Source organism: Calypte anna, chromosome 2 (assembly GCF_003957555.1).
Source record: "Calypte anna isolate BGI_N300 chromosome 2, bCalAnn1_v1.p, whole genome shotgun sequence".
NCBI classification, from domain to species: domain Eukaryota; kingdom Metazoa; phylum Chordata; class Aves; order Apodiformes; family Trochilidae; genus Calypte; species Calypte anna.
The window spans coordinates 63502786-63529562 of record NC_044245.1 but is presented as its reverse complement, the minus strand read 5'-3'; the positions used below and the strand labels follow the sequence as shown (position 1 = coordinate 63529562).

At 43.5% G+C, this 26777-nt stretch overlaps 1 protein-coding gene across 1 annotated transcript in view; it reads right to left on the bottom strand.

Annotated features, from left to right (window-relative positions):
• The window catches only part of GFOD1 (glucose-fructose oxidoreductase domain containing 1), a 75375-nt gene extending 50949 nt beyond the window's left edge, over positions 1-24426 (bottom strand). Inside the window, exon 1 of the mRNA XM_030446546.1 lies at positions 24074-24426. Coding sequence (XP_030302406.1) covers positions 24074-24326 — 253 coding nt within the window. The 5' untranslated portion in view covers positions 24327-24426. The remainder of the gene's footprint in view (positions 1-24073) is intronic.
• Between the last annotated feature and the right edge of the window lie 2351 nt (positions 24427-26777).

The window sequence follows — 26777 nt, the reverse complement described above, 5'->3', positions numbered from 1 at the left end:
AAAACCTAAATTGTCAAACCCAGAGTTCTAGCCACCCCATTTTATCAAATGTATGTAAAATGTAGATTACTCTGATTTTTATGGGGCTTTTCAATAAGGTTTTTTTGCAAGTCGCTTGTCTACAAAGTACCACTTACACAGGCTCAAAACTGTTCATTTTGTGTTGGCTTTTTTTACCAGTTCTGATTCTGAGCTACTCGTGTGATTCTTCTTGCCATTGCATAGTTTGGTTTTAGTATTTCTTTAGTTTCATATGTTGCTGTGATTATTTCACAGCTACCATCATGTACATAAGTACCCCATTCAGCCCTCTTTTGAGAGGCCAAACACAATGAATCTCCAAACCTGAGAAATAAACCAACACAAATTCTAGAATTGCTTACAACTGAGCAGTAGCCACTGTTTCAGTCCAGGCTGTAGAGATTATACACATCTTTAAAGCTCCAGAGGCCCATAGGTTGGAAGGCTATCAAGAGAATTGAGACAGGAAGGGTTCTGCTATCTCACCACATCCGGTTTATAAATCAAGCCAGCTCCCACAGCAAGTCCAGGCATTATTCTGTTTTTCAAGAATATGCTAGGTAGCACAGTAACACCTTTCCCTTATCCTTGCCTACACAAGTTCAGCACATTTCAACTACACTGTAACCTAAGTAGACAGGTCTAAATACCTAAATGTGGATGACCCCTCTCTGTATGTGTTCACGGTCAGGTGGGATGGGACTTTGAGAAAGTGCATCTAGCATAAGATGTCCCTGCCAATTTCAGGAGAGCTGAACTAGGTGATCTTCAGATGTTCCTTCTAACCCAAATCCTTCTGTGATTCCATGAAACAGGAACCATCTTCCACATGTAGATGAACACATGCTAAAAATCCTACTGCAGACAGAGTAAAACTATAGGTTTAGCATATGCAAAGTGATCACAACAAGCTGTCAAGAAAGGCAAAGAATCTGTAATAATTAGAAGGTTTTAAATATTTCTTTATTCTGTGGTCATTACTTTAAAGGCTAGTATTGTTTTCTAGCCTGACATTTCCTTGCTTGAGGCCACATCAGCCCTCAAGATTAAAAACAAAAAACAAAACAAAAAACCTTCTCTCAGAACAAAAGGTCACTTTAATGAAGTTCATGGACAAACTTCCATCCTAAACCCAGTTAGTTTGCTCCATGGGGCACTTCTAAAAATTCGGTCATTTTCTGTGGTTCATCAAGTCCATTGTTTCCAAAAGTAAATAGCCATTATCCTTAAGGGCTGAGTAATCACTGTCCTTCCTTAAATAAAGGGCTTTGAAGGTGATAGGGGAAAGGCTGCTTGATTCAGATAGCCTCAGTGGGAAAGACCAGCCAGCTTTTGTGCTGTATTTGCAGGAAGACTTGCTGTTGTTTTTATTACAGATAGGCTTTGTTTTGTTTCCCAATTAGAGGAATTACAGGAATTAAAGAGAGAATAATGAACTACCATGAAAGTCTACAGCAGGGCCCAAAGGCTGCCATATAACTTCCACCGGCTGTTACAGTGTGATAAATGGCAGTCTGAAGACAGCAGCAGCAATCAGAGCCCAGGAAAAGGATCTTAAGGAGAGATGTGACTTGAGAGGGCTTCCAGATGTTACAATCTCTTGCCCTAGCTCACTGCTCATAGACAACCATGAAATTTCCCCAAGATGCTTCCAAGCTCCAGCCAAAAAGCTGTGCTCAGCAACACAGACTCTGCCACCTTTCACTGCCACCTTTCATCTGCGTGCAGGAAAAATATCCATATTGGTCGCATGACAAAGTGAGTTTAAGTCACTTGTAAAACCAACTCTTGAGAGAATACATACTGTATCTAACTTGAAAATGCAGATTCTTCTCTGGAGACATTAAAAACCCACCTGGATGCAATCCTGTCTAATGTGCTCTAGGCAATCCTGCTATAGCAAGGGGGTTGGACTAGATCATCTCTAGACATTCCTTCCAACTGCTACGATTCTGGGATCATTTTTCCTCCCCTCAGTGCACTTAAACTCCTAAAAGACAGTGTTAAATCCAGCAGGCCAGAAAAACTCAGCCCTGTATTCTCCACTCCCAAAGGAATTAGGGTCAGTGGAGTTGAGCACTACTGACTGCTTCTGAAAATCTCATTCAAGAACCCAGTCCAAAGTTGGCTAAATTCACTGGACAACTCTTAGACTTCTACAGACCTTGGCTCCAGCCCAGGCTCCATTAGCATCCCGCAGACTGGGGTGTTTTAGCAATTTACCATGCAACAGCTCTCAAAGTTCTCAGCGTCTGACTGAGCCAGAGTAAAACATGTTACTTAACATTGTTTTCATAGTGCCTGAGGTACATTTGGGAATTACTTTTTTCTCCTTTGAGTAGCAGTGACTGAACCAAGCTGCTGCTTTCTACAAACTACTTAAAAGACCAGTGCTCTCACTTAAAAGGTGTGCTTGCAAGTGCTAAACACACAAGATCACACACTCTCGTGGGCTTTACATAAATGCAGCTGAATTTGTCCACAGAACACAGGCAATTCATTTAATGAAAAGCAGACATGTATCATATCAGTCACCAAGCATCTTGTGGCATGGCACAATACTCTGCCTTGTGCACTCTCACATAATAGCAAGCGACTCCTATTCAGAAGCCTGCGTGTAAGTCTGAAGGAAAATATACATAGTAATTAAACTATAAATAAATGTCTAACAATCAGATGGCTAACAACTTCAACCCACCAACCCAAAGAAATGGTATGTGTTGTGCTGTAGGGAAGGATAATCAAAGCTTGGTATTTGTGTACATACCTAGATGTAATCCCACTCTACTAAAAAAGTAAAGGGTTTCTCCATCATAATAAGGATGAAGATTTTAAATTGACAATAACTACCAAAAAACTGCATTGATTGCAAGAATATTTTTTTTTCTGAATTCAACAGTAGTTGTTAGTCACTGATGTTCAGAGTTCAGCACCCTTTGTCACAAAATTCAGAGTCCAGTTTGAAAAGCTGTCAGGTCTGACTAACCCAAGGGAAACAGAGCCTTCTTGATAGGTGCCAGAGAGGCATTAAGCTGACATATTTACAAAAAATTGAATTATACATGAGCTCCTGTATGAAGCAGATGGTTTTCTGTGCCACACATACTTCATGTGGTACATTTGGGTCTCATAATACAACAACTGCATTTTGCAGTTCTGTGAATTTAAGGCCAGTGGAAGCATGATACTCATATCCCCAGAGACTTGTATCTTGCTCCTAAATGAAATAGCAGCTACAATTTTTTCCACAGCACTCACATCAGTGCATCCAGTCCTGAAGGGGCCAAACACCCAAAAGCACTGGGGTATCAATGTCCATGCTCACTGAACCCTCAGCCACCTTTATGAGAGGAAGGCAGTTGCCAGCTGAGGTCATTGACACGGGATGGATAATTTAATTGAAGTTATGAGATTGGTGTCCTACAGCCTCTTAGAGAGACAGGAGAGGCTCTTCCACAAAGCCTGGCAGAGCATCCAAGGGGGTTCTTCCGAGGGAATCTCCCCCCACAGCAGGTAGCTCCTCAGGCACAATCTTCCATACAGTTTATAATTTATTAATACAGCCTGCAGAGTACACCTGTACATCCCCAGGGCCTGCTGCCATACTAATGCTTAACATAACCTCATCCACTCTAGCTGTATTTTTGTAACAACCTCAAAATGTTCACTAACAAGATCTCCACATTCAAGGGGTCGTGTCAAACCCTGGATTTCCTGCATAGCAAAAGCCATCAGTTTCTTATTACAGGTCTTCTCAGTGTGTCCATTATTTAAGTAAGTTTTCCAAAAGGCCACTATATCCCTCACTGGTGAGACTGCTCTGCCTTGATGCTGCAAAATTTCAGCTTCAGCCCAGGATGCAGAACAAATGTTCCTGCAAAGTGGATGCTAGTTTTTAACTGGCTGCATCTGATAATCATCATTTTCCACCAGCTCTCAGATGCTGCTAAAACACCACTCATCTGAATGGCAAGAGCTGCTGGCAGGCTTGCAATGAATAAACTGAGTTGCTCACTGACGAGCTAAAAAAAGAAAAATCACAGCTACTGTCTACCTATCTGACATGGCTGTGATCAGTGGCATACCAGATCCAACATCATCAGGCAGAATGCCTTCATACAGTGCAGAGTGAGAGCACATCACATCCTGCTGGCTGCTTATAGCAGTAGAGAGTGAAAACACAGCTCCTTTGTAACTCAGTGCTTCCAGGTCTGCAAAAACACATTCCAATTTTCTCTGATCCATCCAGCTCTACAACAGGGACCACTGACATGTTTAGCTTTGTCTTTCCAGGCTTTAAGCAGTTGAGATCCTCTGATGGGTTGTTTTTCACCACACACAAGAAGATGGACTGCAATCAAAGCACCATAAAATCAGCTTTTCTGGTTGTACTACACCACTGGGATATGACTTAAATTGGAAATCAATAAGGGTGATTATCTAAGTTCAAGCTTTTCTATCCTGATGGTCTAACCCGCCAACCCATTTTAATGACATCTGAACACAGTCCAAAAGATTATGCAAGCCATTAGTAAACTGATAATCTCAGCAATCACACTAAAAGAGAGTTATGGCATAATAATGGAGAAATGTCTAATAAAAGTAGAAGGGAGTCTAAAGAATGGGATGTAAAGGATTAAAGAGAATTCATTAAGGTATTAAAAGTTGGACTTGTACAGAAATAATGTCATTGAGTTAAGAAGGGACAACATAGCCCGAGTACAAAAGTACATCTTCCAGCAGAGACCTTAGTGTGAACCACAGCCTTCTGAGGAAGGTTGCAGAATCCCTACCCCAGAAAATATTTAATATTAGATATATCACAAAAATACACTGTAGGGGAAACTCTGCTTTGTGCAGGACATTGCCTAGGTGACCATAACAACTTTGTCTGTCTCAAATAGGTATGAACGTATGATGCAATGAAAGAGTTTGTGCGTAAGAGACAAACCCAAACCTTAATACCTTTTTTTATGACAAATCCACAGCATCTTATTCTAACCAAAGATGATACACAACCAGTTCTTCCAGTATGCCATGATTTTAACAGCTGTCTTGCTAAACACTCTTACTTCTTTGTAACAAACTGTGACTATTGCAAGAAAGGGCAATCCTGGGACTGAGAACATTATTGCACATGTGTGCCAGCTAAAATACCAGGTCACACATGTGACACTAAATAATACTTGGTAGAATATATTTAAGTGCCAACATTAATCTATTCTGTCTGATCATAGTATTTTTAGTACTTTTTGCTCATGGTACATGAACATTACAACTGTTGTAGCTTCAGTGCATAGACAGTAAAATAAGCAGTGGAGAACGGGAAAGGATAAAAATGTCATTTTAGCATTGCTGCTGGATTAAAATCAAAGAGGAGGACAGCTACCAAGGAAGCAGCCAGAAATGGAGCTTGAAGGAACAAAAAACACAGCATGACAGAAAAAGTAATGGCCACAGACCAAGATCTCTTTTGTGGCCACCTCAACTGCTCCAAGTCTATGTTTGAGTGTATACTTAACTTCCTTGTGACAAAACGCCTCAAGAAGAAACCACATACAACACCCAGCTCTTCCACAAACATCTCACATTAACATCATAGCTGTTGGTATGAACAAGGACAGCCCTTCATCCGAGGGCCAGGTTACAGTCAGCTGAGCTAAAACATCTCACACCAGATCCAGCGTCATAAGCCTGTTACTGGATTTGCTGAATTCCTGCTGAGTGAGGTATGCTTTCTACACTTATGATTCAGAAATACACTGAAAGGGGCCATAATCAACAGTTTCTAATAAAAATTACCATTGTTTCTGTTTTCCACAAGAGAGATACAGTGGGTACAAGGTTGAGATGTGTATAAGCCCATGGGGTAAGTGCACAGGTTCCCCTGAGCCTAGGCAGCCTTTCCCTTTTGTGCTGCTTTTGCATGCCTCATATTTTCACTCCCATTGACTACTGTCTGGCAAACATAACATTAACAAGTCATAAGTAAGTTCGTATGGGCTTCCTCTAAACTGCTTGTCAGTCACAGTGCAAATCAGTCTGATTATACCAGCAGCCATCCCAAAAAGCTAGTCAACCAGGTAAAGCAAGTAAGCACATTTCTGAACATCCTAGTCATCTGGAGGAGGACAAATGCTCAAATAGCTCATGAATAATGCACCATCTGTTTATGCACCTCCAACCCACTTCAAATCAGCTCCTGGTCTCTAAAATTATTTTCAGTACACTTGGACAGACGCTTTGATAGGCAAATCAAAAAGCTGCTTTTGAAATTCTCTCTGCTCACTTGAATCTTTCACTCTCTGCTATACATAATCCAGAAGAAAGGAGACATGATTTTCTGGTCACTCCAGTTTCCCACTGGTACTACTTGACTGACTTCAGTGGATTTACTCCTCATGTATACCGCTGTGACACAGTGAGGTTCAAAGATGGCTTAACAACACACAGGGATGTACCAGCAATTCAGAAATTAGTCAGGAGGAGATCAAGCTGCATGTAGCACCATCAACACCTTCTAAGCAGATGGTTAAGCCTGAAATATTATAAAAGGGCTAAAACAACTTTTTCTTTCAAGTTGTAGAGGTGAAATCTGACATAACGAACAAGGAGTGCAAAAAGGAGAGGGTGAACTCATAGGGGGTAAAATTACAAAATATTCCTCCACCCTGCAAAAAAATCTTTTTAAATACTGGCTCTCAGCCCAGAGGTCTGACCTCAGGGGATATGATGTCAGTAAACCAATGCAATAGCAGAAGCAAACCTTGCAATGTAATGTCAGCTCCTCCTTGGAAACCTCATCGAATCCAAAATATCTCACATGAGAAAAACTTGTACGAAAAGAAGCCAGGAGAAGGAAAACATAGCTCAACTATGCAAAGCCATGCAAGCTCTAGACATAGCCATGTTAGGAAAAGGCTAGGCTGTTCATTGGGCCAAGTCAAGCAAGCCATGGTGACAGCTCCCTTAGATCTGTGTTTCAAGCTCTAAGTTCAGAAACATATGCCAGTGTGGGCTCTGAACTGGGTAAGAAATGGACAGCAATTAGCTACAGTTTGCAAGTGAAAGGCTCTCAATATTTTTCAATCCAAGGACCCCAATATTTTCTTTAGAACATAACTAAAAAGTACTGTCTTGTGCCTTGGTCCTCCATTTGTAGCATCTACAGCAGTGTACAAATGAAGTTAAGCCTGAAATGCTAATTAGTTGTATTTTTCCCCCTTTTGGATTGTTTGCACTTAGAGGAACACATGTATGTGCAGTTAACAGACAGTTAACTCACAGACTTCAGGTAGATTAACCCTGCTGTACTGTACCTCTAATCCCTCTTAAGACAAAGCATCACTCATATCCCCACAGCTTTGGTTCTGTTGCTATATTTTGGTTCAAATCATACCTTTAAATCTCCTCTTGCAGTATTGCCCTGGGAAGAGAGAAAGCAGAGGATTTCTGTCATGCTTTCCTATTTTGGAGACTGATAATAAACAAGACCTTCAAGTAGGATTCATTGGGACCTAAGTATCCTTCTTCCTACCCTCTCCTTCCCCTCCAGACACAAAGCCCTGCTTTTGTAGCCAAAGCATAATTTTAAACCTTGTCTAACCCAAGAGAAACAAGGCTGAGCAGATAATGTGCCACTCAGTTCACTCTCCCTCTCTACCTGGGTCCAGCAAAGCCACAGATCAGTCTGAAGATGCCCATATGCAACCTGCCACCTACAAGCCACTGGCTGGACACTCCTGGAGCTACAGCAGTGTCCTCAGGTATTATGTTAATAAAGTTCACCTTGTATCTCAACAATAATGAAGGCCGCAGGGATACTGTTGACAGCATCTCTTTACCACTGGGGAATTTAATTCCAGTCAAATTGGACAACAAATTTTTGCCTGTGCCACCTAACCATAAGGCTTGCTGCACAACTGAAATACACTACAGGTGAACTACAGCCAAAGCCAGACAGCATCAAAGTGCAGGTGGGGTTAATACCTGTCTTTATAGACCATCACTAACAGGAGCTGGGTGGTATCAGCAAAATAAGGCAGATGGCAGGGTTGTGACAGACTCAAGTTCTACAACCAAGACCAAGCCCTGACAAAGCTCTTACCAGCACCACCCCCTCCCCAGAGCACAGCAGGAAAATGCTGTCATGGAGGCCCTCGCCAAAAACAGTCCAGATTTTTAACAGACTTTTAGCCATTTTCTACACACAAGCTGCCTTCAGGCTAAGGTGACACTGGCTCCCTGTCTATAGTGCATTTCAGCAATCAACTTTGGAAGAAGATAGCTCACATACTTGAAAGAATGTGAGACTATGTGACATGCAGACACATCACAGGTCACTTTACACAGACATTACTGTGCTTGGCAGAAACTTCAGAAGTTACTAAACAAGGATCTTATCAAATATCCCATGGCTTATTGATGCTGAACAATTATTATTCACCTTCGTTTAATAAACAAAAACCTGTAACTGTGACAAACTTCTCTTTGCCTTCCTCTTCTTCTAAAAGTAAGCCAACTTTCCATCCTTCACCACTACAGCAATATTCTCAGTAAGCTGCTACATTTGCTGCCCAAAGCATTTCCTGCCTGATAAGAATAGTGCTTGGTAACTCACTGTGGATTCAGCAGTGCCAAACAGGTTGCTTACTTCTCAAAAGTCTTGATCTGTGACATTCATCTCCACAGGGAGAACATCTTGACAGTGTATTTCTCTGGAAAGTTTAAACTCACTTGAAAAAACTGCAGAGGACACACACTACCCTTTTCTCCCACCAAAGTACACAGCTAGCACTTTTGCCTCCAAGGACCATTCTTAAATTCATGGCATCTTAGTGCTGGAGATACTGTAGCTCCCACTAAAGTCAATGATGTCTTCCCTCCACTCCCCTCCACCATCCCTCCTGGTTCACCTTTTCCAAATGCAATGCCAACCTTACTTAAAAGTCCTTCCTCAGCCCATTCCTCCCAGCTGCATCTCACTGCCAGGGACTCCACCACCACCATTGCAGCAGCCCCTGTAGCACGTCCTGAGGGCAACCACCACCCAGTCCTGTCCAGGGAAGAAACCCACAGAAGGGAGATGGAGAACACAGCCCACCACTGGCAAAAGAGAGAGCAGACAGGGAGTTTGAGACTCATAGCCACAGCCACGCAGCTACACCCTCTTTCCCCTTCCAGTTCTTTTGGTTTGGTTTAGTTGTGGGCTTTTGGGGGGGGCTTAAGAGCTGGTTTTTTTTTTTGTTTCTTTGGTTTTTTGTTTGTTTGGTTTGGTTCGTTTGGTTGGGTTTGGGGGTTTTTTTGCAAGTTGAGTCACAGTAGCACAGACTGCTGTATTAAACATGCCCCCCCTCTCCTACTCTGGCTTCTCAACCATCCCCTTCCCTGCTGGCCTTTATTCAGCTGATTTCCTCAGGCCAAATTTGTCAGCATCACGCACACTTCTCCACTTTCTGTGTTTGTCTATTTTTTGCCTTCTCTATCAAGGGAGGTGTCTCATACTCAGGCCTCCCTCCCTAGAGCAGCCTCTCCCCTCTTATCATTTCCTCTCCCAGGCAAGTGTTATCTGGTGTTTTTGAGCGTGCATTTTCAAAGACAAGAAATAGCAAAGAACACTACACCTTTTCAGCATCAGACTTTGCACAAAGCTGGGCATGGCTTAATACAGTGCTGTTACAGTCAAGGACCCTACAACAAGCATCTGGCTCCTGCAAAGAGGGGGTTGAGGCACAGCTTAGGTGCTTTCTACCCCTAATCCTGGAATTAACCACTGAACAGCCCATAGGTCTCCTTTACCTCTGCTTCCAAATGATGCTAACAAGCCAAACACAAGCAAATGAACATAAGAAAATCAGTCACACAGAGAGCTATACAGTATTGTCTGTTTTGCCTGAAGCTTGCTGCTTTGCAGATGGCAGCAGCAGCACAGCACAGCTATGGTCTACTGCACACTTCCATCATCTTTTTATCCCACCTTTTAGTATTTACAGCTTAATCTTAAAACTGCTCCAATATGAAACTTGGCAGCAAGGCATCAGCCATAAAGCTACACAGGAAAACCAAAAAATAGTTGAAAAATCTTGGTCACTTTTTTCAGTCTCGCAGAAGTTCTTGCTGAGACAATGCAACCAAATGGGTTTGGCTTTCCGTTTCTTGTAACACTGTGTTCAGTAGACCACTTTCTTTGTGAGTTTTGGACGAAACAATAACTACTTAACAGAAACAAGCTTTAAAGAGATGAGTTTCTGCCAGTATCAAACCAGAAGAATTTCAAGTCTCTCAGTTTTAGGCACGTGGAAGATCCTTCAGAGTCATGCCTGGGAGCCCTGACATACTCTTTTACTGCTCAAATTCTTATGGGCCAAATTTGGAATATTTTGAAAGGCTAAAAATTTTAGAGATAGTGAGTTCTTCAAGGCCTGTGGATTTTTAGCAATTGACCTCCAAAGCAAATCTGCTTGAGTTTTCCCATGTGCCTCCCACCAAGTCAAAGTCATCTCTGCAATAATGGCTAATGACCCTGCACACAGGACACTGCCTATTCCACTGTTTTTCACCAACAGAGAGGGTGAGATGCCCAGGTGTCCTGGCCAGGAAGATAACCTCCTTTCTACATTTACACCAAAACACAAACTGCTGTACTGAGGAAGTCCACAATGACAACAGTGTGCAACTCACCGGGGGCACGCAAGGATTTATTGCGCATCAATCCACATCTTCCTCCTGTAACCTGAAACAACACCACACTTCCTGGAAGAACCCTGCAACCTAATGCTACCCCTGGTAATTCCCCACTGGTGATGTCCTTCAAATTAATGGGTTCTGACACCTGCAGCCATCAACAGCACTGAGAATTTTCCCATCACTGTAAAACTTCTCCTGGGAGAGATGAAAAAGTACAGGACAAAAGGATTTTTGCAGCTGTGTTAAGGGCTGGAGGATCTGTGAAAATAGGAACCAGGGACAAATGGACTTCCAACCCCACCTGCCTAAAGTGTTTTTAACCTGCTCCATTTCTGCATAATTTAATCCCAGGGAGGAATGAAGACGACTGACTGCCTCAATATTTCTGTGCCTGAGTGCACAGGGAGACACAGGCATGAACACTGATGATTAAATTCTAGTAAATCCAGAGGTATATCCAAGATTACTCAACAAAGGTCTTGTTTCTGGCTTGCATGTCTGAAAAGCAAAATGCCAGCTGAAAGTGGTTTAATCCTATAAAAATTAACATCTGACCATAAATAACTTGACCTATAGCCCTATATTTTCACTATCTTGAACCCCATGAAGAAATTTACAATTTCTTGAACATTCAAGAGTAGAAGAAATAAGACCCAATGTTGACAACTCATGGCATTTTGAATTAATTATTCTCTATTTCCTTTATTTAAAGCACATAAGGCATACTGTTCACCACATCATCCACAGTATTTTAATTAATATCCTTACTACAATCCACATCAATCCATCTCTCAATCTTGTAATTACAGGTTTAGAGACTGGGACAGCACAGCTGCATTAAATCAGAAGAGAGGCTCACGGTACACCACTTTTCAATCATAGCTACAGAGGCTTAGTCTGATGTTAATTTTCTGACTTCTCTTTCTTTGTGGCTCTATTTTTATTTTCATTTTTTTCAAGAAAAAAAACACCCACTGCTTGCTGCGAGCAAACTGAAGCAGCACAATTACCCACAATTTTCATTTCCCTAATACAAGTTTCAGGCCCTAACAAGCTTCACAGTGCTAGGCAAGCCCAGGAATAAAACAGAAATAAAAACACAGAGATTGAAATGGTATTACTAAAGATATGTATACCTTTAACAATACTCAATTGCAAATTCATACGTTTTTAATTTACTGACAGGTCTTAAAGAATATGATACTCCTGGTTTTCTCCCCATTAATGATTATAGCAACTTCGCAAGCCTACTCCCAAAGCACAAGCTCATCCAAAGTTTGTTGCAGAGATTTTTGATACGCAGATAAAAAAATATAAATATATTTATACTCACTGCAATCACAAGAGTATAACCCACATAATCTGCTTGGATCTAACACTCAGAGTCCCCAGCTGTAAGCACCACATAATCCACACAAAATTTAGGTTAGTATATTCCAACCAAACAGACCATTATAAAAACCTGGAAATACACATCATCCTTGCCCTGGTCCAGAGCTGCAGTCCAAACATCTGACACTTCCAGCCAGGAAACTTTATTAGTGCAACAGCTGTCTGCTAAGAGTCCTTTGGAAACACATGGTCCTCAAAGATAAAGGGCCAAATCCATGTCCTGTCAGGGCCTTGTTAAAATGCACACCTTAGGAGTAAAAAAAATTAAAAATCATGTCATACTTCTATGCTATTAAATTATCCTTACAATAGAGATATCTCCTGTGCTGTTAATTCTTTGATGTGTCCCCTTTACCAAAAGGAAATTCAAGAGAAATTACTCCCCAAAGTAAGCAAAAAACCTCAAAATCTACTCCTTGTTCTCAAGAGCTCACAAGGATGGTTAATATCACACTTGTTATGTTACACTTAAGCATCTTCAAGGAAACCTTTAATGATTTGCCAAAATCCAATTCAGCAGTTAGAGCAACACCCCATAATTTGCTTTTGAACACCAAGTGAAAGAAATGCTTTTAAATACCTCACCAGCTCACCAGCCTGGAGAAATGCACTAAAATGCAGATGTAGTCAGAAAGGAAAAGACCTTTCATGTGTCCCCATATAGTGCAATTCCCTCTCGTGCAAATTCCCTGTAAGTATAATTGTGCTGAGACAGCACACACTACTGCAGCAGCCACCAGAACCCTACTTGCTTTCACCCTGTGCTCTTCCATGATTGTGCCCAAACCAAGAGGCCCTAAAAAGCACTCTACAGGGATGAAAAAAATGCCCAGACCTGCAAGTAAGTGTTTTTTTTACACTTGAGAACCTTCTAACAGCAGCTGAAAAGCTGAACTTGTTCACATTGGCTTAAGGTGATGCTCAAGGCTTGTATTTGCAACCAAAAAGTACATACATGTATGCTATTATCTGTCTTCCAGAAAGGCCTGCCCATCTGTGAAAAAAAGGGGTTTCCCACTATGCAGAGGGCATTCTAATAGTAAAGAAAAATTGCATATTATATTTAAAAAAACACACAAGTCCCCTATCTACTGAGCCTTCACTGCTCATAGCAAGCTAGCTTAATCAGATTTTTTTGTAGCATCTGTTAAATAAAGCTCCAACACTGGAAATATGATTACTGGCATTAATAATCAATATTCAGTGCAGATACAATCCTCAAACTCAACACAGCTGTGAATCACTCAATCCCACCCATGAATCTTTCCCAGAGAGGGAAACCCTCTAGCAGCCTTGCAATTCTTTCACAAACTGCCCTGTACACATTAAAAAGAGACATCAACAAGAGGAGTGTAGAGCTTACTTTCCACTGGGAATTTGGTTTACCAGCACTGTCCCCACTTCTCTCTTCTCATCATGGTTCTAGACCACCTGCACAACCATCCAGGGAAAAGCCCCAGCCAGAGTGACAGATCAGTCCTCTTCTAGCAGCTCACACATTTTCTGGGATCACTATCCACTCCACAGAGTTCAGCCACAGTGTGTGTGTGCTGTGGTGACAGAGCAGACATGACCCAGCTCCTGTCCCTGTCATCAGTGTCCCACATGAGCTTCAGCAAATCTCTTAACCCCTCCATACTCCCTAGTCCATACTTTTGAGAATCATGAAAGATGAAACCAGCTTCAGGAAGGCAAATGAATGCAATCTAATTAAGATGCACAGTCTACATTATGGAAAATGAGAGCTCAAGCCTATTTTCAACATGCCACTCTTGCTGAGAGAGGATAGGAGTTTCATCAAACACACCCCAAGGGGTGCCCCCACCTGACACACAAGAGGTCACATCTCTCTGCACACAGATGGTAGCAGGTATGGTCTCAGCAGCTGCAAAAATATCCATGCACATCAAGCCCTGTGAAGGATCACCTTCGCCTACGTGAATAAATTTGTAATTTCAAACAATGACAACCACAGTACCAACACAATTAATTTTATATGGAGAGCTTTGAGACAACACTATAGTTAAAAGGCATAAGTAAGTCTGCTAGCTAACATCAAATCTCACAAACAAACAGATCAGTATGTATGAAATAGAAGTGAGATGGCTTGTGAACACAGATTTCCCTCATTTTACATACAATGCATCTTAGTATTTTTTTCCTAACGGTTAGATGGTGAGGTCCAGTAAAAATCATAGCCAGAATTACAATTCAGGTCCATGGCTCTCTCAAGCAATGCCAATAGCCATATACCATGTGCAAATTTATTTTGGCTAGCTTAGCAAAGACATCACCCCTGCAAACCAAGCGTCTCACGACACAGATTTTTAAACAGAATTCTTCAGCAACACAAATAATGAGTCCCTTCTGTTAATCACAGATACAGAATTGAGAACACCTGCTCATGTATTTGGATGAGACTTACCTTGTTTCCACAAACCAGTCTCAGGGAGTGGTGCTTGGTGCTCTGCCCCAGAAACGAGGGCATCTCATAATGTGTAACCATGAAGCATCTTTCACAACGCTAAATTGTCAAGTTCCTCCAAAGCTAGCAGCAAGTCACAAGAGTTCTACAAGCTGTTTTGCCCATTTAGCCACAGCTTCTCACAGATTATGGCTAAACCTTTTTAAGTACCTCTGCTCCAAATATTTTCTACTTTATTTTTCATTCCTGCAGACAAGCGGCCATAACAACTTTATTGAGATGTGGAATTGCACAGATGTAGCTATACCTTCGGATCTTTTGATGAGCTGGTACAAAGGCAGTTGGCAAGTAGATTCCTACTTACATGAATTACAGTGCCTGACAAATACTCCCTGTATGAAATCAGGGATTTGGTCTTCAAGGAGACTACTGAAGCAAGCAAAGGTTTGCAGTACTGTGTCCCAAGACTCCCACCAATCATTTCCTAAATTGACAGAGAAGCTTTTGCCAGGAAGACACAGATCTCCAAGGCCAGACTCCTCTCCCTGTGGTGCAGTTAGCTTTTCTTTCAAGCCACAATGTGTTCTCAGTAACAACATCATAAATTTCAACTATTTCCTTTGATCCAGTAGAGGTTTATTTGCATTTGAAGTGGAGCAAGCGATAGAAGAACCCAAGCTTTTACACGCATCTTTTAGGCACATTTCTGCACTTTACTGTAACATGCATGAGCTTGGCTGCAACTGTTTCATATGTTCTCTGAGCTATTCTCTTTCCCCTTTCCTATCACCACAGAAAAGTTGCATTGTCTTTCATGGGCTGAGGAAGTAAAGGAAGGGGAGGAACTTCCAGCAATTTTGAATTTATATAATTTTCACCTTAATGTTGTGTTTTGCTTTGTTTATTTTTTAATTTTTATACATACAAATGATGCATATGTATAGACACCAAGGAAGAATTCTGAGTTCCCAGTCTAGCTTTTGGTTTCACATTAACATTTTTAAGCAACATCACTCCAGCACTGTAAGGTTAACTGTTATTTTACAGTTCTTTCTCCTAGCTTGACTCCACTTGGATTTTGAAAAGCTCTCTATATTAGGGCTTCTCATTAGCCATGTGAAGCTCAGTATGCTAGAGACAGTATTTAATTCAACCATGACCTCCCTTCTGGTCATTTCCTGGCAAAAAATGGCCAGATGGAATAGCTGAAGACTGCCAAACATTCACTGCAAGGAAGTGCCAAAACAAGGGTCTTTATTGCTGATAAAAGCCATGGAAACATCAGAATGCAAAACAAAGTTGCTACCTTTTTTTCTACACCATCTGCTTCACTGAAGCTGTGTTGCTGATCCAACAGAACTGAAGGCAGCGGTTTTCACCCTGAGGACAAACTCTAGCACTGTAGCAAATGATAAAAGTAATTTTACTCCTGTGTTAAATCATTGTTTATTCTTATACTTCTACCAACCAAGTTCCTCACACCATATTCTCATTTTCTGTGCTCTTTACCATGATCATATTTAGGAGTTAGGCTTCATAAATAGCAGTTTTCATCACTAGCCCTGACTGGGCTAAAATTAAGGATGTTATCTCTTTCCAAAGGAGAAGACAGGGTAAATTCTCATTCTACACAATCCCTTAAAGTTCCTGCTATCCTGTACGTCAGACCTGTGTATTAATACAGACCTGCTGTTTACACTATCCTGGACGCCAGTTCCACCATCTGGAAGTGCAGCTATAAGAGGCATCCAAAGCTCTCAAGGATAATTATGCTTACACTTGCCAGATGCATGTCTGACACTGGTGTTCAGGTCAGCTATGCAGTGCAGCAAGGCCCACCCTTCTCTGCTCTTCACCACTACATTTTTAGCATAGACAGCTCCTGAAGAAGCACAGGAAAACTCTTCAGATCTTTTTGGGACTTCTGCTCGAAGGTTTCAGTGATCCAAAAGCCAAACAGGACTCCTCAACAATAAGCCACCTAAATTAATACATCAATCACCTTTATACAGAGTACAGCTGTAGCAACACATCTGGAGCTGAACTACACTGGTGACATGGACACATACATACCAGCTGAATGTTCTAAATATATATGCATCTGAAAATCTATGCCTGCACACCAGAGGTAATAACCTGTACCAAATTCAGATACCACTATGCAACTCTATTAAGAGGTGGGGCTGTTCAGAGCTGGGGTGGTTCAGAGGGCTACAAGGGCAGTAGCCTTCCAGAAGACAGGAAAGCCAGGGAGGGACTTCTTAGAAGGGCATCTAGTGATAGGATGAGGGTTTCAAACTGGAAGAGAGTAGATTTATGTTAGATGTTAAGAGGAAATTCTTCACTGTGAAGGTGGTGAGACACTGGCACAGGCTGCCCAGGGAAGCTGTGGATGGAACACTTCCCATTCCTGGAAGTGTTGAAGGCCAGGTTGGATGGGGCTTCGAGCAACCTGGTCCAGGGGGAGGTGCTCTTCCCCATGGCAAGGGGGTTGGAACTGGATGATCTTTAAGGTTCCTTCTAATCCAAAACATTCTCTGTGCCAGGCATCTGCACCACAAGTAACACCAGCTGGATTTCTAATGGCCATGCAGCAATTATTACAGAAATCAGCTGTAATCACATTGGTACAAAAATCTATGTGCAAACCAAGCACATAGATTAAATTAAATCTAAATAATTTAAATTAGGTTAGGGAACCTACACAAGGGATTGTTCCTGTTTAATTATATAATAATTTAAATCAATTTGTTTAAAATTAAGACTTAAGACTTGAAATGTTTTTTTGTTAATTGCATGCATGCTGACCTTGTAAATTAAGTCCCTGACTTTGTCAGCTCTCTCTTGTGAGCTAAGAGTTTTATTATAATAATAACAAACAAAAAGTAGTTGGGTGGTTTGAGGAAACCAGAACAATTCATAGCAACTCCGGATAACTGTGGCAAACTGATATTAATAGTGAAGGGTGTTATTGCACTGCAGTAGCCTGTAGATAACACCAATATTGGCTGTGCTAATATTGTTTGTGTCAGAGGCTGTACTCAACTATTCATGTCTGGAATCATATAGCAAATTTCTTTATCATGTAATGTCAGTCTTGGATATGAGAGGGCATTAAGAAAAAAAATTGGAAAAAGAGGCAACAGCTTAGCAATCTGCCCAACCTATTTTACTTTCTTCACAATTATCTACAAATTCTTCCTTAACTCACCTATTATTTAAAAACACTAGCACACAGCCACAAGGCAAGACATGCGTGCCTACACCTCTAGCAGCAATGCAGTAATCCTTGTTTTGTTCATGGGAGATGATTTTACAATTTCCATCCCTTTTAGAGTTGACACATTAGTCATAATTTCATCACCCATATCAGAAGCCACACCTAAGAGACCTACTTACCTCTTTCAGCTCTTTTCAACACCAGATCAAGATATTATGGTATTGGTAATGCCACAGCGTTACTGTTAACACTGACAAGGAGGCCCTGAAAGGACCAGAGATGGGAATGGCACTAAAATGCACTAATTTTTGAAGAGCAGAGTTCTTCCAGTACCACAGTGGATAGGAAAAATAGTTGTATTTGCTACCATTACTAATACCGATGCAAGACCAGAAGAGTGCTGAAAGAATAGTGCAGGGAAACAGAGAGAGGCCTTAAGGACTTAAATATTTAAACCAAAACAAAAGCCCCCTCTGACTCATGTATCTAAATGAAAGTCAGACTTCTCAACCAAATATCACCATTCTTACTATAGGCTCTGCCTAATAAAGGTTGATAGATAAAACATTGGCAGTGGCTGAGGCCAGCATCGCCCTTATGTCCTTTGCTGCTTACTGTCAAAGGTCCAAGCCCTCAGCAGCCAAGCAGCTGGAAGAAGGGTGTCCATGCTCTGGCATCTCATTTTTCTGTTTAAATCACAGGGAGAAGTAGAGCAGCAAAGGACTTGGGCATGCATTTGTTTCAGCCAACCCACCTACACAGCACAGTAACTACTGATAGAGGAGCAGAAAGCTGAAGGACCTTGACTTTCTAAACTGACAGTGCTGCTGCTTTCCACATCGCTACAGCACCCAGCTGAGTGTGCACAAGTCTGGACTCACAGCAGTCCTCCAGAGGTTCATCCCACTAGGCTTCAGCTGTCGATGCTGGTCTCAAGGCAGCAACACTGCAACTCTTCTTTGTAGCCTTTTGAACTCCCTGAAGCCAGACACTCCATTTTAAAACAGTGCAGCAACACAAACTGAGCCAACAGGATCACAATGGTGGTCTCCATACCTAACACTGTTCAATATAAACACTTTAATCTCAAATCTCAACTGGCTCTTCCTTAGTCTAAGCAAATGTGGGTGTGTCATCAGTGCATGAGCTCAGCATTCCAGTATACCAGGTTCATACTTGGCCCGTACTGGGCCTCCAACTTACTCTACTACTGCAGCAACAGAACTGGTGGTTACTTTCACACAGAGCAAGACAACAGGGGAAAATGAAGATATGCCTTTGATTTGAAAGCAAGAACAAAAAAAACAAGGGGTTTGTTTTAGGAACCTGAATAGTGCTCTTTATCTTAGCTGTCTCAGAGGCCAAATCCCACAGTAACTCTGTAGCTTTACAGGAAGAACAGTGGAATTAAAGGTCTGCAGCACTGAAGAGGTCAATGGAAGAGCTAGGTGCCATTTTCTGTGGTATATCATCATCACTCAAATAGGAACAAGTCTTGCAACCATTTACCAGGAGGCTCTTTAGACTGACTTTCTAATACATGCCAAAAAAGGCACCATAGCCCTTTTCTAATTCTGCTGATTGAAGACAGACAGCACTTCACTTTTTCTTTTGCTCTAAGATGACCATAATTCACATTAATATGCTGCAAAGTCATCTGCCTTCCAAGTACAATACTGTATTCTGCTGAAAGTCACTGCTGTTAGGTCAAATTTAAACTCACTATTGCAGGACAGATATTATACTGCTATTAATAATAAATAATCATGATAATGTTTTCTCTTAATAGAGCATCTCATCCCAAAGGATCTTAACCCTTTTACAAACTCTAGACCAAGTACTATCCACTGCTACAACCATGTAAGCTCTGCCTGATTTGCATGGGTGCAGCAGAATGTAGAAATTAATTACGAGATTGCATCAGTTCTGTGAATTACTTCACTGCAGCTGATGTTCCTTCCACTTCAGAGGCAGATCCAGTGATAACATTTCCAGTACTTCAAAAAGGAGTTCTTATAAACATATTCAGGACAAGGGGTTTATACCGCATGCCTGCATGATACCGGTACGGCCTGGGAAGGGGTGGGAAGGCAAGAATCTGAGCAGTAACATTTGTTTCTCTCTAAATAAAGATACTCCCTCATGAGGACAGTCAAGTATAGAAGAAGCACCAGTCAGCCAACGAACTTAAGTGCTCCTTAAAAAGGAACAATCTCTGGAGGGCTGGGGAATCTTAGTGCGTACAGTCCCCAGGCAGAATGGACTCCTACCATGTGCTACTACAATATAAACATTTTTTTAAATTAATACTGTATAGATATGGTTGAAAACATGCACAGTCAATGTTCACCATATAGCTCAGTGTTCCTGACCTTAACTTAAGATGGCAGAGTAAGCAAAACTACTGTAAATAGAACTAAGGGCAACATCTCCAGAGACACACTTTGAAAACATCTGGTACTTGACTCTTCCCAAAACCAAAACATTTGCTCCCCAGATACACTTACATGAACCTCAGGAATAAATTCTCTTTAGCCAAGTTGTCTTGACTCAAGCACCAACAGGACCAGAAACTCAGAGATATTTGTGTTTTCCCCTTCAACTTCCAGATGAAATGTCATCACAGACTTCTCAGCACCACCTGCAGTAAATCATTTCCCCTGATGTTACAGCTATTTAGTCACACAGGGTAACTATTTTAGTCACGATCTGAAAAATGTCATATTGAACTGAAGGAGGAAGAGGGATTATATTGTGGAAGGTCATGACTTGACAGCTTTGAACCAGGTGGATGGCCATATTATATTATCTGTACCAGTAACACTTCTGATGCTGAGCACAAATAGGCACTCTGGTGACATATTTTGTCACTGAATGCAAACACACCTCCCACATCTCATTAGGACTGGGATATGAACGGTATTCCTAATGAATGTAGGCAGGAGAAAAGCAGGCCACTTCTAGCAAACATGCCAAACACCCTTATTCAACACTAGGACTATTCCCTATGCTTACCCAAACATTCAACCACCAATCCTTCTTGACCACCAAGCAGCTGGAAGGTCAGGACATTAGTTTTGCATTATGCCAGTGCCCAGCAGCCTCAAGTACAGGGACTGAGAACAAACAGCAATAAACAAGAGAGCTCCTAAGTGAGCAGGATAGATGAGAGGCAGAAAAGCAAAAGGGTCCATCAGCTCCATTTTGCAGGAGCAAACTGGGAATTTGATTCCTTTCAAGCTGTAGTGAGGCCATCAACACAGTTCACATAAAACACTATCACTTCTATTTGTGTTTTCAGTCATCATCCAAACTAGCCTAGTTTCCAATGTTCTCTTGGACTTGGTCTGTTCCAGAGATTTGCCAACATCAATCCAGTTTCTAATAAAAGTGATATACAGAGTAAGACCCTAATCAAGATCCTGTTTAACAGGGGAAGTTTAAGGTTTTATTTCTCACATTTTCTCTGCCCCTACCCCCCCTCCTCCCCAGCTTCTACGAAACTACAGTTTCTTACAGTGATTTCCTCAGCTGGGGAGTGTACTCACACTTTTTTTTTTTAATAGGGGGTTATGGGCCACTGTGCCAAAAATATGCTTAAAGGAACAATACATCTACAGGTCAGATGTACCAGTGAAAACAAAGCAACCAAGTTTTTCCCACTGCATGGTCTGAGTTAAACACAGCTGCAGGGACACCTGTTTCACCCCACCTTCATTTCCGGAGCCTGCATCAGAAATAGGCCAGAGTGGATTTGAATGCACTGCAAATTCAGAGGGTCACCCTAGATGGGTGACAGAAACACCACCAACTGGTTCCCTGGGCTCTTTCTAATAACAAAATTTCCCCAAATGAAAACACAGCTTTGGGCAACAAGCCTATTTAAAATAAAACACAGATACAAAAGAGAAGTTGGTCCCTGCTCTTCCCAGGCTAGATATACCTCCCCTCTTATAGAAGCCAGACCTGGGTGTATTAACAAATAACCCATGTCATTCTCAACCTTTTCTGCCATAATGAATGGCATTGGGTTTTGTCCTTCTGGAGCTTCCATCTAAGAGTAAAAACCTCTAGTATCCCTGTCTATTCCATGAGTAGCTGCTGTGTAGTGTTTCTTGTGTGAAATCTCAAGAGGAAACCTCCCCCCCCCCCCCAAAAAAAAAAAAAACAAGCTGAAAAAACTTCCCTTGCATATCCTTTCCTTATCATGGTAAGGAATGTTTTTCAAGCTTCTGCTTTCTTTAATCTATACAATATTGCCCCCACATACCAGAGACTAAAGTATAATAATACTTTAAGTATTATTCAAGCAAGACACTAAAAAAAAAAACAAAACCCAAAAACATTCTATCCTGTTGACTATTATCACCTTGTAGCATGTTTAATCCCTCTCTAATGACCGCATGGTATGTTTTCACACATTTTACCACTACTTCAAAATTTAAAAAAGTAACATTGGGGAATAGGAGGAAACTAAATAAACTATAAGTGAAAGAGAGATGAGAATGGTACAGTACCAATGAATAGGGAGAAAACACCTCAGTTTTCTTCTAGTTTGTTGCTAGCAGATTGAATCAGCAATTCACTGTTATCAGTAACATCTCAGCTACATCAATTGTCTGCATCATTCATAAATTCAGCACATGTTCAGGAACAGATTTTTTTTTCTTCTTTGGCTGCAAATATCCACATAGGGCCAAAACCCTGTATTACTTTAAGCCCTCTAAAAAAATTCATACCAACTTTGTTCCTTTTTTTTCAGAAGAAATCCTGTTCTTACACCAGATGCCTTATGTCTGACTGAAGCCTTGTGGGACCCCTACCTTCAGAAGCACAGGCAAGCTGGGACATTTCCAAGAGCAACACCTGCAGGAAAGACTGTCACAGGAAAACTGACACAATTGTCACCAAATTCATGTGCGTCAAATGTGAAACCTTGCTACCCTGATACTGTCTTTTATTTGTTCCGTGGGATATGCATTACTACATTAGGAATCCATTTGCACATCGTCCCGGCAAACAAGTCAGGTGCAAGTGTTGTACTCTGGTGCAAGTGTTGTACGTTAAGGAAAAAGTCAAAAGTGTATTATGAAAGACAAGCATTTCCACGTACAGAAAGGAACAGTGAGCATTATTTTCAGAAAAATGCTAAAACTATACTCAAGGTTTGCTTGGATACTGCCATAATTACCTTAATTGTTTAATTTCATAAGTTGAAAACACTAGCTAGCTGCGGTATTAGCAGCATTAGAAAGGTAACTAATGAGTATGCCAGTAGCAATGTAACACTACGACATGCCAGACACATGCCACACACATTTACGAGGCTGAAAGCGATAGCAATCAGCCTACATAGCTGCAGCCCCAGAGCCAAACCTGACACCCGGACTTGATAACCTCAGCGCACTCTCCAACAAAGATGACACACAGCACTTCCCCTTCACTTTTACCTTTTCCCATTTACACTTGTAGGGAGAAAAAAAAAATAAGACTTCCTTACTTCTGCGGGTACTCCCACTAAAATCCATCAGAGTTACGGATGGGAGAGCACGGAGGTGCAAGCACAGAGCCCAGACTTTACCTTCACTTAAGAGAAGGCAAGATGCGGCCCATTTCTGCACTCTTGAAACCAGAGAAGCTTACAACAGTGCATGCCTACTTTCTCAGTCCCTCCTTCCCTTTGTACGTGATCTTCATTAAGCTTCGGGTGTAAAAACGTTTCCCCTGCTGTCACCGCTTCCTGCCGCCCTCTCTGGTCTGCAGCTGGGGACCCGGAGCCGGAGGCAGAGCCGAACACCGAACCCCTCGAGCAGCTGGGGTGTCCGCAAAGGGGGAGCGATGCTCGGCTCCCCACTGCCCTTGCGGGCGTGTATGGAAACCACCAGAGAAATGCAGGATTATTCTTTTCTTCTTTTTTTACCCTGGCTTCCTCCTTTTTACCGCGACACCGATGACACCTGCCCACTCCCCTCGGCTGGGTGTCAGGCCCGGCACGGCACTGCCCAGACTTGCCCGTGCATCCCGGAGGGGCGGATGCCTGCTGCCAGTGAACGCACCGGCGGGGACCGGGGATGCGGGATGCCACACCGGGATGCCGCATCGCCATCCCCCCGCCGCTCCTCGGCCTGCTACCACGGGGAGCTCCGGGGCACCCGCGACTCGGCGAGCCCCTCTCCAAATGAAAGGGGTGGGGGAAAAAGCAAATCAAGGGGAAAACTCCGCGCTAAGGTGGGGGTTCCTCTCATTCAGCCCCAGGCGAGAGCCAAACCCAAGCGAGCCCGACCCCGCAGCGGGGCCGTCCCCCACCTCCCCCGGTCACCTCCACTCACCCAGGGTCTTGACGGCGACCTGCCGGGTGAGAGGCGGCGGCAAGTTGACGCAGACCAGGTCGACGTCCTGGTGCAGCAGCACCTCGTCGATGCGGCTGGTGTAGAAAGGGACGCTCATCTCCTTGGCCAGCTCCTCCGCCTCCTCGGGCGTGCGGCCCCACAGCGCTTTCACGGCGAAGCCCTCCGCCTTCAGCAGCGGCACGATCACCCGCGCCGTCAGGCCGGTGCCGAACACCCCCACCCCGGGCAGCATGGCGGCGGCAAGGCGGCGGGGGGCGAGGCGAGGCGGGCGGGCGGCACGGTACGGCACGGCACGCCGAGGCGGCTCCCTACTTCCCTCAGAGCCGGCCGGGGCGGGGGGAGGCGGCCGCCGGGCGGCAAGGAGAAGGAGGCAGCCGCCGCCGGCTGCTGCTGCCGCTGCTGCCGCCGCCGCCGGGGCCGGGACCAGCCGCCCCTTGCCTCAGCAGCGCCGCGGCCGCTGGCTGCTCCGCCATGCCCGCACCATCACACACTCCTCCGCGAAGGCGCCGGCGCTGCCCTCCCTTAACGGCCACAGGGCGGGCAGGGATTAACCGCCTTCCCTTAACGGCCGCGGGGCGGGCAGGGATTAACCGCCCTCCCCCGGCAGAGGCGGCCAACAAGTGCGGGGGGCGGCGGCAGCGGCAGCGCAGGGGCTCAGCTCCGCTCCTCTGCCATATTCGCCGCCGGCGCCCGCTCGCCGTGGGGTAGGCGGGGTCTCGCTGTCACCTCCCGGGTGTTCCTGCACGGGCAGCACTGCCCCCGCTGCACCATTGGCCGCCGACCGCCAAGGGTCCGCCCCGGCACCGCCCCGTTACCGGCACCGGCGGGCGGTGCGGCGGGGCGCCCCCTGGGAGTCCCCGGGTGCCCGCCCGGTGTGCCCTGGGGAGGGCGAGTCGTATCCGCAGCAGCCCTGGGGATACCCCCAGCGGCACCGCAGGTGTTATCCGAGGGTCCGGGGTGTACCCATTGCCTAACGGTTCGGTTTCGAGGTATCGGCTGGCTCGGGAGACCTTGCGCCTCATCTCCCGCAGGAGGGCCGAAGTGGGACCGTGGTGCCATGAGGGACATGCACAGGAGATCCCCAAGATCAACTGAGCTGGTTGTGTCCATTGGCCTCCAGCCCGTCTGCTCCTGCGACATTTTGCTGGAAATTTGATTTTCAAAAGCACGAAGGGAGCTGCTTGGAACCCTGGCACCTGCCATGCACAGCATCGAACACCGGCACCCCAACCTCTGCCTCTCACCACACCCACCCAGCCTGAACGCCCAGCCAAGGCCCTACCAGCCATCCTGTTCTGGGGAGTCACTTGTTTGCACCCCTAACAAACACCAGCTCTCTCCAGCTTTACTGGGACCTTGGTTCATGTTGGAAGAACTGTACAGTGAAACACGGCCCTGTGGAAGAGCAAACACCCCAGCTCCACTGCAGTGCTTCTGCTTTTCCCACCTTTTTCCTTGTTCAGGCTGAGCCATAGGCCTCCAGAGCAGTGCTCCTGCACACCCAGGGGCTGCCCAATGGGCCCAGGAGCAGCCAAGGACACATCACCCTTTGGTTTCATATGGGTTCATGCAAGAGCATATTTTTACAGAGGTGAACCTCTGCCCTGGCTCTGCACAATTCGGCAGGTCTGGAAGCAGGGGAGCTCCAATGAATGCCAAACAGTTACAGTGCTGTCCACCTCATTCGTAAAAAAAAAATTGCAAAACTTCCCGATTCCAATATATGGATGCTGGTTTTCCATGTATTGTCTTTTTCATCAGTACCTGGGAGAAAGGAAGAGAAGGGTAAGGAAAGTACGTGAGGAAGGAATGAGACGAGAGGAAAGGGAACAGGAAAAGGAAAGAAAAGACAAAAGAAATTAGAAACCTTTCCTATATTAAACTCCTGGAAATGTGCCAAGGATAGTGTTGCAAACGTCCTCCAGTGCTCAGAAAATCAGTTTAGGGAGCCAGTACTCCTTTCCCATGCTCTGTAGGAGAGGTGGGTTATTTTTTCCTGCCACCACCTCACAGAAAACACTTCAGTATTACAGAAAGCACAGAGTCTGGAAGGATCGCCGCAAGTTAAACATGTTTTGCTTTCTATGTACTATTAATACTGAAACGTAAGAAATGGATACTCTTTGGCTTCTGACAACTGAAACATGAAACAGATCCATTTGACAAAAAACCACAACGGTATTGCCTTCCTTTAAAATACAAAGATTGTACTGGGGCTCTCCCTCAGACATTCAAACCTGCTTATGCAGGGTATTTTGAGAATGAGCATTTTGTGACATCTTTGTTATTTCTTGTCTGTGCATAATAATAAACACTGAGAAAGTAGCCAGGTTGCTGGAACAGGGTAATTATGTGAAGGTAGAAGATAAATAGATGCTGTGTGCCTATTTAATCACTATTTAGCTTTTTCTATTTTAGTAAGCACAAGCCACTTTAGGAAGACCTATGTAAGGTCATTGTTTTGAGAATTTTACCATAAAGCACAGAAAATGGGAGTTGGAGGGTAGGGAATGAAATTATTAGATTCTGCTACTTCCTTTGTTTTCCTAGAGCAAGTTTTCCTTGTTTTATTTTTTAAAATGTAATTTTTTTTCTCCAGTTAGGTTAACATAGCTTTGAAGAGTTAAGTTGAGCAAATGGCACCTGGCTCTGAGCTCTCCATTTAGCCAAGTCAGTCTCTGAA